The sequence below is a fragment of the Eretmochelys imbricata genome, chromosome 18 (genome assembly GCF_965152235.1).
Source record: "Eretmochelys imbricata isolate rEreImb1 chromosome 18, rEreImb1.hap1, whole genome shotgun sequence".
NCBI lineage: Eukaryota > Metazoa > Chordata > Testudines > Cheloniidae > Eretmochelys > Eretmochelys imbricata.
In genome coordinates this window covers 12,860,947-12,874,527 of record NC_135589.1, presented here as the reverse complement: position 1 = coordinate 12,874,527, position 13,581 = coordinate 12,860,947, and the positions used below count along the sequence as shown (strand labels likewise).

At 45.6% G+C, this 13,581-nt stretch overlaps 1 protein-coding gene across 1 annotated transcript in view; it reads left to right on the top strand.

Annotated features, from left to right (window-relative positions):
- The window catches only part of KIF1B (kinesin family member 1B), a 147,900-nt gene that overhangs the window by 126,696 nt on the left and 7,623 nt on the right, over positions 1-13,581 (top strand). Inside the window, exons 37-43 of the mRNA XM_077837050.1 lie at positions 260-374; positions 913-1,046; positions 6,747-6,808; positions 10,303-10,448; positions 10,805-11,044; positions 11,816-11,887; positions 12,750-12,871. Coding sequence (XP_077693176.1) covers positions 260-374; positions 913-1,046; positions 6,747-6,808; positions 10,303-10,448; positions 10,805-11,044; positions 11,816-11,887; positions 12,750-12,871 — 891 coding nt within the window. The remainder of the gene's footprint in view (positions 1-259; positions 375-912; positions 1,047-6,746; positions 6,809-10,302; positions 10,449-10,804; positions 11,045-11,815; positions 11,888-12,749; positions 12,872-13,581) is intronic.

The window sequence follows — 13,581 nt, the reverse complement described above, 5'->3', positions numbered from 1 at the left end:
CCAGGGCACATTCAACTCCAAGTTAATTTAAATGTAGATGGATAGTCTTGGATGCTTCAGGAAGCTGGTGGGTAAGGACATCCTGGAGCTCTTCAAATGTTGGTAAAGATGGGGCTTTACTACAGGTGTTCGCTGTCTAACCAATCCTGCTTAATAAAAAACGCATCGTTAGATGGAGTCCAGGAGGAGGCACTTTGCTCTCATTTGCAGTGGAGACAGAGGTGCTTTTACTATTAAGCTTTTGTTTTACTTTCTTCAGGACTTTCTATCGTTTTGAGGCTGTTTGGGATAGCTCTTTGCATAACTCCCTTCTCCTCAATCGAGTGACACCCTATGGAGAAAAGATCTATATGACTTTGTCTGCATATCTGGAGGTGAGTATACTGTGCCCCACAGCTCATGTATAGAATTGGATGGAAGGAAGCAGCCAGTATAGTAGGTAATATGTGTCCTAGATAAAATTGTGCTTAATACAATGTGATCATTGCCAGAGGATGCAGCTAGAAATCTAGCTAGCAATGTGTTTTGTTTTGTTTTTTTGGAAAAAACCAAAAAACCAAACCTGATGAGTAAGGCACTACTTAATTTGAGATATCGTGGAAATTGTGAATCCCACAATATTAAGCTTCCACTACAATTTTGTCAGCCACCTGGCTGACAGTGGGAGTGGGTTTTCCAAGTTGTTGCAAATAATCAAGGTCCATTGCTACTTTTCTCTGATTTTCCCTATCGTGTCCGCAACTCAGCCACAATTATTTGACAGTCATCCCACAATTCAAGTAGGGCCTTAATAAAGAAGAATAAACAATGTCACGACCAAGACAGTGAAACTGAATGTTTTGGTATGTATGGATGTAGGCCCGCAGACATCATTTGCTTGGTGTTTGAGAGCCATTTGTTTCTTTGTTCTAGCTTGACCACTGCATCCAACCAGCTGTGATTACCAAGGATGTCTGTATGGTCTTCTACTCACGAGATGCCAAGATCTCACCACCGCGCTCGCTGCGCAATCTCTTTGGCAGTGGCTACTCCAAATCCCCAGACTCGTAAGTTTAATCGGCAATTTCAGTTGCTTTTGATTAACAGCAGAGTGTAGTTCTTCTATTATATGATCCTATAGGTGCTCCACCATAGGATGTGAATGCGCTTGTGTGCTCTCAACTGGAGATCGTAAAGTGGTGTCCATAGGGTGGCCAACTTTCTAATTTGTGAAAACAGGACACTGAGTGCTGGAACCTCCCCTGCTCCTTTCTCCACCTCTTCCCCTAAGGCCCCGCCCCCTGCTCTGCCTCTTTTCCCCTCCATCCCCTGCTTGCAGCTCTCTCCACCACCCTCCCCCTGCCCGCTGAGCAGGGCTCTAGGGGTAGAGGAGTGAATGGAGAGAGCCAGGCTCCGGGGGTGAGTAACTTGGGCAAGATGGGGGAGGGAGAGCTGCACTTCGGGGGTGGGGGTGAGTAGGGCAGGGGAGGGAGAGCTGCACTCGGGGAAGGATGGGAGCTGATGGGTACCTCTCTCCGCTGGAGCTGTTGCTGAGTGCTTGCCTGCTCCTCCAGCACCAGCTGCTACTCTTCCTGCCCCCTGGTGATGGAGGCCAGTTACTGCAGGCAATCGGACTTCAGTGTCTGGACAGCACTGCTGACTGGACACTGCCAGGTTCCCTTTTTGACCGGACTTTGTGTGCGGAGCAGCTCCTCATGCTCCCCATGAAGGCATATAGGGAGACATGAACTCGCCGCCATCAATTACTTCTCAGCCGCCTTCTCAGCAGCTTGAGATGTTGTAGTGAGATGGAGCAATATTTTACAGCGTCCCGCCTTTTTCACATATAGTGAAACTTCTTATTTAGTTATCTACTTTGTTTTTGTCAATTTAGATTTATTTTTATTTAATTGCAGCACCATTGTGCTTTCAGGTGAGTTCCCCACCATCACCCCCATCTCTTTTTCAAGACTTCAGTGCTTTGGCACATTGGATTGTGCCTAAGACCTTGGGGTTTAAGCCCTGCCAGAGATTTTTTTTTTCTCACGGTGACAGGCACTGTATCTGTCTCCAGTGCTTAGGAGACATGCACATCTTGTCAAAGTGCAAGGTGGTCTCAGGGTTTAAAGGCAGGTATAGAAAGGACAGCAAGGCTATGTTGATACTACTCTTAATGAAGTGCTCCCTAGCTCGTGAGGTGTCCGCACCCCTCCTGTACGTGAGCCCCAACATCTCAGGCTGCTTCAGTGATTGCTGGAGCCTTGGCAGGAGGCCCAGGGACCAAGACTTCCAGGAAAAAGAAGCCTCTTTCATCTACCTGGGAAACAAAGAAGAGAGGTAGGTAGGTCACTACATAAATCCCACTTCTGGGAGACCTTGCATCCTGTAAGAGATACTACTTATGCTCCAGCCAACTCCAGTACTGAGTCGTTGGTACTGCATAAAAAGCCATGTGCAGAGAAGTTTTCTGCTCTCGGGCAGCTCCTACATCAGTCCTGTCAAACATCTCTCCGCACCGTGATGTACATAGGGCTACTCTCATGCCATCACCTTCTTACAGCTATAAGGTCAGAGAAGCTCCCTTGTTGAATTCTCCAGTACAGCATTCACCTTCTCCTTACCAATCTGTATTCCCAACACAGGTACTGATTCAGTCTTTGGCCATAGACTGTCATAGCCCTCCACCACCTTCCAGATTCCCTTCCGTGCAAGACCTTGTTTCACACAAACCAGAGTTCCCTTTATCAAGGAGGTCTACTAGAGCCCCTGCCCCAGCAGCTGCAACCTGACAGTCAGATGGGCTTCTATTCCTTTACCAGCAACAATGCCTGTGCTGGGGCCCCCTTAGCCCAGAAGATACTTCAGACACTGAAATCTCAGAACAGGGCTCCAGTGTGGTGCTGTACCGTCACACTGCCATGAATCCGTTTACTGAAGAGGACCTTCCAGAGCCCACCAGGCGTCTTAGACCTCAGGGGTGTATGTACCCTTGGGGACCCATTCCCCAACTGAATGTGCTTACTGGAACTCCAGGGGGCACTTCGCTGAACAGCTCTACAGAGTACGAGCTGGGAAGAAATCCCAGCATCACCTGTACCACATCATCCACAGGCACCAATGGACCATCCTCCGGTATCATATGCCTCATCAGTACTGGAAGAGGAACAAGAGGCACAGACTGTTACTTCCTTCAGCCAAGTCATCGTCCTCCCTGGATGAGATGATGATGCCATCACCAGCTTCTTATGCGGATGACTTTCGGGCTTTCCAAGACCTCATTAAATGCCTGGAGGACTCCCTCCAGAGTCCTCTAGAAAAGGTCCAGGAGTCTCAGCACTCCCTAGTGGACATTTTAAATATCACCCCCAGGGGAAAATTGCCCTACCAACTAATGAGGCACTGTTATCTCCTATATGCACTCTATGCCAAACACCTGCCACAATTCCACCCACCTGCAAGCGGGCAGATCATAAATATTATATTCCAGCAAAAGAAATAAACACTTCTCCCACCCCACCCCTTACTCTCTAGTGGTGGATGCAGTCAATGAAAGGAATTGCCAGGCCCATTTTAGACTCTCTGCCTTGGACAAGTCCAAGCAACTGGTCCTACTGGGCAGAAAGAGCTACTTATCAGTGGCTTTTCAGCTTCAAGTCTCAAACTTACCCTGCCTTTATAGCAAAATATGATTTTAACCATTATTCTACTTTGACATGCTTTATTGAACACCTGCCATCAGACCTAAGAGACCAGTTTCAGTCTCTCATCCCAGAGGGTCAGTTAATTGTGAAAGCGTTCCTGCAGGCTACTCTCACTGCTGTTGCCACAACTTGTAGATCTAGAGCTACTGCTGTGGTTATGCAAAGAACATTTTGGCTCCAGTCTTCTGGACTCTTGAGAGAGATGCAGAAGAACTGACAGGACCTTATCCGATCTAGCAGGAGATCTACTACTTGCAAAACTTACTTCAAAAGTGGAAATGCTTTCATTCCTGGTTTTCTCTTCACTCCTGTCAAACATCAGAAACGCTGCTCTCCAAGGTACTAGACTATCTGTTGGACTTAGACACTGGGTCTGTGTGTAAGCTCAGTCAGGGTACATTTGGCTGCTATCACTGCCTTCCACTCACTGAGTGCGTCTCAGTTTTTGCCCACTCTACTGTGACTAAATTCCTTAAGGGATTACACAACTTTAGTCCTGTACAGAACCTGGCCCCACAATGGAATCTTAATTTGGTTCTCAGTGCCCTGAGGAAACCTCCCTTTGAACCAATTGCTGTCTGCTCTCTCCTCCACTTCTCCCTTAAGACTTCATTCCTTAAAGCCATCACTTAGGTTAGATGAATGGGAGAACCCAGCTTTTACTGTCTTCTACAGAGATAAGGTTACACAACCTCCCATCCTCTCTTCCTCCCTATGGTCTCTTTGGAATACCGTATTAAGCAGGAAATCAGTCTACTGGTGTTCCATCCAAAGCCTCATGTCTCCAAGGAGGGAACCAGCTAACATACACTAGATGTCAGGATGGCTTTTGGCTTCTTCCTTGACCGGACTAAGATATTCAAGGCCTCTCCCAGCCTGTTAGGGGGCTTATTCCTTCACCCACTTATTTCCCTGGTCCTTCTCGCATGAACAGAGAGCAACAATACCTGAAGTCCAAAGGCGCAAACAATTTGATGTTTATTGGGGTGAACTTCCAGCAAGCATGATTCCAGTTTCCTTCCTTAGTGTCCCCCTTCCCAGCTCTGACACCACAGAGCCTTACACCTGTGTCCCTGTTCCCATTCCTGCCCTTAGCAAAACATGATTCCAATTTCCCCACCCCCATTCTCTGTTCCCATTTGTCCCCCCCCACGCTTCCTGATTGACTGCAGACTATATAGTAAAACTTGAGTTCTGCTTAGCTATACCTTAACCAATCATTTTACTGAAATTTAACTAACCAATCCTAACCTATTGTAACATAATTATGTAACCAATTATATCCCACCACCTTAATTAGTTTACACCCAGTAAAATTAATTATACAGCAGACAGAAACAATCACAGAACCAGACAGATTATACAGACAAACAATAGGGAAATGGGGACTATAGTGATAGAACAACAAAGAAATGAGTATTTCACATCCCAGCTATTGATAAGTGACTTCTTGCCAGACAGGATGCTATCAAACTAAGTTTCCTTTTACATCTTCTAGGCACTTCCCTTTCTCTGGAGGCGATAGGCATCATCAGGACAGGATTGTATTTCTAACAGCCCAATAGCACCTTATTTCAATGTGACTAGTTTAGAATGTGAGGATCTGTCTGTTCGCATCCCAGCTTATGGCTGTCTCTGCTGCTTAGCCAAAGGCGTTAGCCTAAGAACAGGGCCTCGGACTGTCACAGTAAGAGAAGGCTCTTACACCGGCAGACAGTGATTTTGATTCTTTTATACCTCTATAACTAGCTAAGTGATAAGAATACACCTAAATTCTTAGAGTATAGGTCTTTACAGACAGACCCGAATATCTATATCCTAACACAGCCTATTTGTATCTTTTAAAGACACGATGAAGGGACAGCCCATTTCCAGGTAGAGACTGTCAAAGTGGGCCTCAGGTTGCATATTAATATGCTATGAGACTGCCAGGGTATCATCCTTTCATAGAGTGACAGCACACTCCCCTAGGGCGCACTCCACATCTATAGCCCTCTTGAAAGATGGACGCATTGCAGAAATCTGCAGAATTGCAACTTGGTCCTCCATCCATACGTTCACCAAGCATTATACTATCTTACCTGCTTTGACATGATGTTTGGTGACAGTCCTCTGAGCTGTCTTAGACCTGCTTCCTCAGCACCTATGTCCATTTTAAGTTACCTTGGGAGTCTCTTACAGTGGAGCACCCACAGGGACATATACTCAAAGAAGTATGAGAGGTTACTCACCTGTACAGTAACTTGAGTTCTTTGGGGTGTTTTGTTCCTATGAGTGCGCCAGCTCCTGTCGTCCTTCCCCTCTGCTGCGGAGTCTCTGGCTTTGCGGTCAAGGAGGTACTGAGTGGTGGTGAGTCCACACCTCTCTGAATGTCCTCATAGGGGAGTATTAGGAGCTGCACTGCTTTACAATCTCCAGTCAAGAGTGCACAGGCACATTCATGTCCTACAGTGGAGACAAAACCTCTTGAACTCAAGTTACTATACAGGTAAGTAATCTCTCATTTTTCATATACAGACTGAAAGAGAGAATGCAACATGGTAGTTTGGAAGGGTCTTAATTGAAAGGCTGCTTAGCTGCAGTTCCCAGCTCTATTGGAGGGCATTAAATGTTCCTCCTTTGTCAGGTTTACCTCAGTAAAAACCAAACGGACTATTCCTCAGATTTTCTGTCTTCCAGACTTGCCTCTGTAACCAGCCCTTGCAAAGATATTTGGATGTTTTAATGGAGGGGAAGCACATTTTCCAGGTGGCCTATGGAGGACATTAGTCCTTAACTGTAATTTGCTTAATCAGCAGCTTCCTAAGGATAATGCCCTAGAAACAGGGAAGGACCGGAGACAGAGTGGAGGTGCCATATTTGGGAAACTGGCCGCCTGGCTGGTTTATCTGTCAAGCTTACAGTGGACAAGGGTCTCTGCTTTTCAAATACAAGTTTATTTCTATTTTGGGGGTGAAGGGTCCTCTGAATCTTTAAGATGTAAACCTTTTCAGAGACCGTGTACTTTATCTTGATTTATTTCTTGAGATATAACAAATTTCCTCTCTGTGGGTGTTTTGTAAACAGCAATCGAGTAACTGGAATCTATGAGCTGAGTTTATGCAAAATGGCAGACACTGGAAGCCCAGGTAAGCAGGAACAGCATGTGCATTCAAATGTAGCGGTGTGTAAGTTGGTAAGAGTGATTATGGCAGATGGAGAGACTGCAAATAACAGATGTGTGGACAAGAGGGAATAAATTGCCATATTGAGGAGAAGTAGCTTCTATGTGGTGCAGAAGTTCTTCCATAGCTTTGGAGCAAGCATTGCTGTTTTGTGGAAACCTTAAACTGCCTCTTACCTCTGATTTAGATGTATATTCAGGGCACTGTCAATCCCTGCAACGAAACATTTTAAACTCCCTTACACTTTCTCTCTTAGAAGTGTTAGAAGAAATTGGGCAATGTAGCTGATGAGGCACTGAGCCTTATCCTACGAGTTCAGTTTATAGATATAAATAAAGTTTAGTGTTCGCAGTTCAGGTCACCGTTGAGCTGCTTCTCTCTGGAGGGGTCTTGTCTTCCTGCCTGCAGGACTGTGTTTATCCATATCCCTGTATGCTGGGAATACCTATGTCCCTCCAGGCACAGTCTGTTGTTCAGACATTTGGAGGATTATTCAGTTGGTTACTTTGAGAAATGGAGTGGATTTTTTAGCATTTAATCATAGAATCATAGAATATCAGGGTTGGAAGGGACCTCAGGAGGTCATCTAGTCCAACCCCCTGCTCAAAGCAGGACCGATCCCCAATTAAATCATCCCAGCCAGGGCTTTGTCAAGCCTGACCTTAAAAATATCTAAGGAAGGAGATTCCACCACCTCCCTAGGTAACGCATTCCAGTGTTTCACCACCCTCCTAGTGAAAAAGGTTTTCCTAATATCCAACCTAAATCTCCCCCACTGCAACTTGAGACCATTACTCCTCGTTCTGTCATCTGCTACCACTGAGAACAGTCTAGAGCCGTCCTCTTTGGAACCCCCTTTCAGGTAGTTGAAAGCAGCTATCAAATCCCCTTCATTCTTCTCTTCCATAGATTAAACATCCCCAGTTCCCTCAGCCTCTCCTCATAACTCATGTGTTCCAGTCTCCTAATAATTTTTTTTGCCCTCCGCTGGACTCTTTCCAATGTTTCCACATCCTTCTTGTAATGTGGGGCCCAAAACTGGACATAGTACTCCAGATGAGGCCTCACCAGTGTCGAATAGAGGGGAACGATCACGTCACTCGATCTGCTGGCAATGCCCCTATGTATACATCCCAAAATGCCATTGGCCTTCTTGGCAACAAGGGCACACTGTTGACTCATATCCAGCTTCTCGTCCACTGTAACCCCTAGGTCCTTTTCTGCAGAACTGCTGCCGAGCCATTCGGTCCCTAGTCTGTAGCGGTGCATTGGATTCTTCTGCCCTAAGGGCAGGACTCTGCACTTGTCCTTGTTGAACCCCATCAGATTTCTTTTGGCCCAATCCTCCAATTTGTCTAGGTCCCTCTGTATCCTATCCCTACCCTCCAGCGTATCTACCTCTCCTCCCAGTTTAGTGTCATCTGCAAACTTGCTGAGGGTGCAATCCACACCATCCTCCAGATCATTTATGAAGATATTGAACAAAACCGGCCCCAGGACCGACCCTCTGGGCACTCCACTTGATACCGGCTGCCAACTAGACATGGAGCCATTGATCACTACCCGTTGAGCCCGACTATCTAGCCAGCTTTCTATCCACCTTATAGTCCATTCATTCAGCCCATACTTCAACTTGCTGGCAAGAATACTGTGGGAGACAGTGTCAAAAGCTTTGCTAAAGTCAAGGAACAACGCGTCCACCGCTTTCCCTTCATCCACAGAACCAGTTATCTCATCATAGAAGGCAATTAGATTAGTCAGGCATGACTTGCCCTTGGTGAATCCATGCTGACTGTTCCTGATCACTTTCCTCTCCTCTAAGTGCTTCAGAATTGATTCCTTGAGGACCTGCTCCATGATTTTTCCAGGGACTGAGGTGAGGCTGACTGGCCTGTAGTTCCCAGGATCCTCCTCCTTCGCTTTTTTAAAGATGGGCACTACATTAACCTTTTTCCAGTTGTCCGGGACTTCCCCTGATCGCCATGAGTTTTCAAAGATAATGGCCAATGGCTCTGCAATCACATCTGTCAACTCCTTTAGCGCTCTCGGATGTAACGCGTCCGGCCCCATGGACTTGTGCTCGTCCAGCTTTTCTAAATAGTCCTGAACCACTTCTTTCTCCACAGAGGGCTGGTCACCTCCTCCCCATGCTGTGCTGCCCAGTGCAGTAGTCTGGGAGCTGACCTTGTTCGTGAAGACAGAGGCAAAAAAAGCATTGAGTACATTAGCTTTTTCCACATCCTCTGTCACTAGGTTGCCTCCCTCATTCAGTAAGGGGCCCACACTTTCCTTGACTTTCTTCTTGTTGCTAACATACTTGAAGAAACCCTTCTTGTTACTCTTAACATCTCTTGCTAGCTGCAACTCCAGGTGTGATTTGGCCTTCCTGATTTCACTCCTGCATGCCCGAGCAATATTTTTATACTCATTTGTCCAATCTTCCACTTCTTGTAAGCTTCTTTTTTGTATTTAAGATCAGCATGGATTTCACTTTTAAGCCAAGCTGGTCGCCTGCCATATTTACTATTCTTTCTACACATCGGGATGGTTTGTCCCTGTAACCTCAATAAGGATTCTTTAAAATACAGCCAACTCTCCTGGACTCCTTTCCCCCTCATGTTATTCTCCCAAGGGATCTTGCCCATCAGTTCCCTGAGGGAGTCAGTCTGCTTTTCTGAAGTCCAGGGTCTGTATTCTGCTGCTTTCCTTTCTTCCTTGTGTCAGGAATGATAGAAATTCCCAGTATAATCCTAACCAAAAGGGAGGAGAGGAAAGATTTAAATGAGAGAACACCTATGATGAATGGATATGGTGTAATAATGGCCTGACAGCACTAGTCCCCCTGTGAATTGGGGCCTAATCTATGCCACCTGTGCTCGTTTATAGTTGAGTGAGGACAGCTCCAATTAACTAGAGGTTGTGTGTCAGGGCCCAGGGAGGAAGGGCACCATAGATAGCATCTTCAATTTAGTGTAGTTGGGACTTGGGGGAGCAGTATCAGGGGATGAGGGGGAATTCTCAATGATTTTTCCTCCCACCCTTTCCTAAGGACTGAAATTCAGAGCTTGCAAATACCTGATACAATCATTCACAGCTATTTATCTTGAAGCTCCCATAATATCACCAGGCCTTGGAGAAAAATGCATTTTAATGTTTCTGTTGAATTGGACTGAACAGGGTTCAGGCAGTTATGGAGGTACGGGAAAGATATTTCTGGGCTAGGGCAGAAGGCGAAACTAAAATGATGCTGTTGCACCCGCCCCTCCTCCCCCCGTTTGGAGTGTGGTGTGTGACTGATGGAGGCATTGCCACTGATGTAATCCTGGTTATTTTATCTATACCAAGTTGAGTTGGGGGGTGTGGGTTCCCTGCCAGTTGCTGTACATTAAGTCTGTATTGTATCTTTTCCCAATCTGCTGTTTTTAACCTATGCCACTACTCTGTACTTGACTCCTCAGGAATGCAGAGGAGGAGAAGGAAAGTCCTGGATACGTCTGTGGCATATGTCCGTGGGGAAGAGAATCTGGCAGGTTGGAGGCCCCGTGGTGACAGCCTCATTCTAGAGCACCAGTGGGAACTGGAGAAGCTGGAGCTGCTGCATGAGGTACACAAAGGAAGGGGGAAAGAGCAAGACAGAATTAAATCTTCCAGCAGCCTTTTATGCTGACTGTAACCTCCAAATTGGGAGGGCCTTGCAAGGGAATTTTCAGCAAGGCTAGGCCTTGGGTAGGTTCCCCACTACATGGGTACAGAGAGGCTGTTCATGCCAGTGAAAACAGCCTTCAGTTCTCAATGCATTCAGCAAAAGCAATGATTAATTTTTTAGCAATGTTGCCAGTTATTTCTGCTCCCCAGCTTCATGACTCTCTGGTAGATATCCTGTTGAGTGAGAGAGGGATTCCCATGCTCTTGAGGGTGAAGAATGTCCTAGAATTGATGCTTAATTCTGCTGATTCTCAGGTGGAAAAGACTCGTCACTTCCTGCTACTGCGTGAGAAACTTGGCGATAGCATCCCCAAATCCTTGAGTGACTCGCTGTCCCCCAGTCTGAGCAGTGGGACCCTCAGCACCTCCACCAGCATCTCTTCCCAAATTTCCACTACCACTTTTGAGAGTGCTGTCACACCCAGTGAAAGCAGTGGCTATGACTCTGCAGACATCGAGAGCCTGGTGGATAGGGAGAAAGAGCTGGCAACCAAGGTACATGCTGCCCAGAGAACAGAACAGGTCCAGGTTGTGGCACTGAAGATGCAATAAAGATGTTGTAACAAGAAAGAGTTAAAATATCTATGGCTTAATCGTTGAAGGAACCACAAAAGCCTTTCACCTGCACTACTTGGGCCATACATAAAATATCTAATGGACCTCTGTATCATTCCCAACTGGGGCAAATGATCAGATGGGGAAGAGGGACAATGAGCTGACATGCTCTTGTTTTTTAGCTGGTACCTTTTTGGTTTTATACATTAGATGTATGAAATCCTTCTGCTAGATCTTCTCCAGTTCAGGGGATACTTGGCTTACAAGTGCACTTTAGGACCAGAAACAAGTCTTCTGTTGTCTCATGTCCTTTTCTTTTGCTTTTCCATACTCTGCCCCTTATATTACATGGTGAATGTGCTATGTTCTATACAGAGCCTTTTTTAAATAAGCTGCATAACCAAAGTTCTCCTCTCAAATCAGCCAGAAGATGTCTCCCTTCAGTGAAATTTAAAGAGATGACGGGTTGTGTTGTTTAATGCCATACCCAGCACTTGCCTTGGTGCTCCTGCATGTGGAAGTGTTGGGTAGTGTAATCATAGGAATTGTATGATTGACATCTGTTTTTCTTGTTGGTGTCATCACAGTTAGTCTTGGGCAGACTGTAGTTCACTAATTCTTGAGTGGATCTTGGTAGATTGCCTGTTATGAGTGCTCTGTTGCTATAAAATGTAATTGAAAACACCTGGTTTTTTTTGCTTTTTTTCTCAGTGCCTGCAGCTTCTTACCCATACTTTCAACCGGGAGTTTAACCAGGTGTACAACAGCATCAGTGATTGTAAGGTAAGGTGCTTGCCGTAGCTGCTGTGACAAGCAGCCAAACATACAATAGGCCTGGTTTTTTTTCCTACAGTACATTTTCTGCCCTCTATTTAATCTGATGGAGTCTTAGAATACTACATATTCTCTAAGTTGAAGTATGATTTATAGATACTGTACAATTGTGTATTGAAAGGCTGCCTGTTTGTGTAAAGTAAAGATTCTCATGCCATCATGGTGAAAACACAAGAGAGAGTTGCACCTGAATATGATACAACTGATATTGGATTCAAACCATTTTGTTTCACTTCAGTCTATTGGGGTGTTGTTGTTCAGTGGCCACGCCACCCCCCACCCCACCCCCAAGTTCCAAAGTGTAAGGAAGGCAGTTTGAATGGTGCAGGAGAAGTCTCTTCTGGGTTTAGTACTAGTGCTCCGGCTTGTATTATAGTTCACCTTGTGGCATGGGGTGCTCATTATCATCATGTTCCTCAGCTTCCCAGCAACAAAGGATAAACTGAACTCATTTGAGAACTGACTTTAGATACAAATGACAATAAAGAAAGGAATCTGATGTTATAAAACCGACCACCCAATGTTGTATTGATGGATTCTGTATGCAGATCATCAGATGTCTAGCACACTGTCAGACAGTGCCCACAGAAGTGCTACCATATCTGCTTTTCAAACAAGGAGATTTCTACAAAGAGGGATTAGGTGCAAAAATATGGCTGTTGTGGTATTTCTAATAGAGTAATTAGTATTGGTAGAAATAGTCCACTGAGCACTCCTCATTATGGATACTCTGAGTGCAGTGTTATCTTACCAAGGTGACAGACACCAACTACAAAAATCTTATGCTGCAGTGTTTTGTGTGTTCTTGTAGCTATCTGATATCTCTCCAATCGGGCGGGACCCATCAGTGTCCAGTTTCAGTAGTGCCACCCTCACACCTTCATCCACCTGTCCCTCTCTGGCAGATTCAAGGTGCAATTCAGTGGATCAGAAGTAAGTAGAGATGGGGTGAGGGGATTCTAAACAAACACTTCCACTCTGCTGCTTCTCTTGATCTTGTCCTTTGATTTCTCATTCATTTTTTCTCTCTGCTTCTTCTCCTTTCCGTATATGCTTCCTCATTCTGTTTCCTGCTCCCTTCTCTGCATTTGATTTCTCATTCATTTTTTCTCTCTGCTTCTTCTCCTTTCCGCATATGCTTCCTCATTCTGTTTCCTGCTGTCTCTTCTCTGCATTTATTCTCTTCCCCTTCTTTCCTCTTCAGATGAACACACTGTGTGTTATGGACACCACTGCGTTTTTAGCATGTAAAACCCATTGTGGTTCTGGGGACTCTGTCAAGAGAACAGATCATGATAGGCCAATTTGGCGAGTGACCTCTGTTGCTTGGTTTCTCATAGTTATGAGGGATGTTTTAGATAAAATTGGGGCTCACTTCTCATTGAAGGACAGTTTGGTACCTTCCTCATTCTTTAGTCCTCATTGAGAGCAGTGCTGACCAGGAAGTGCCCTCCTAGTATCAACTCAGCTGTAATTTGGGCACAGCCCCTCAGTGTTGTGGACTGTGCTTGGAGAGGGATGCAAGGAAGAAATGGTCTGAAGCAACCGACAGGTGGGCAGATCACTTATGTTCTGAGTTGAGGGCCTCAAGCTTGTGGTAAATGCTGTTCAGGAGTTGTACAAAAGGCTTCCATGGGTCATGG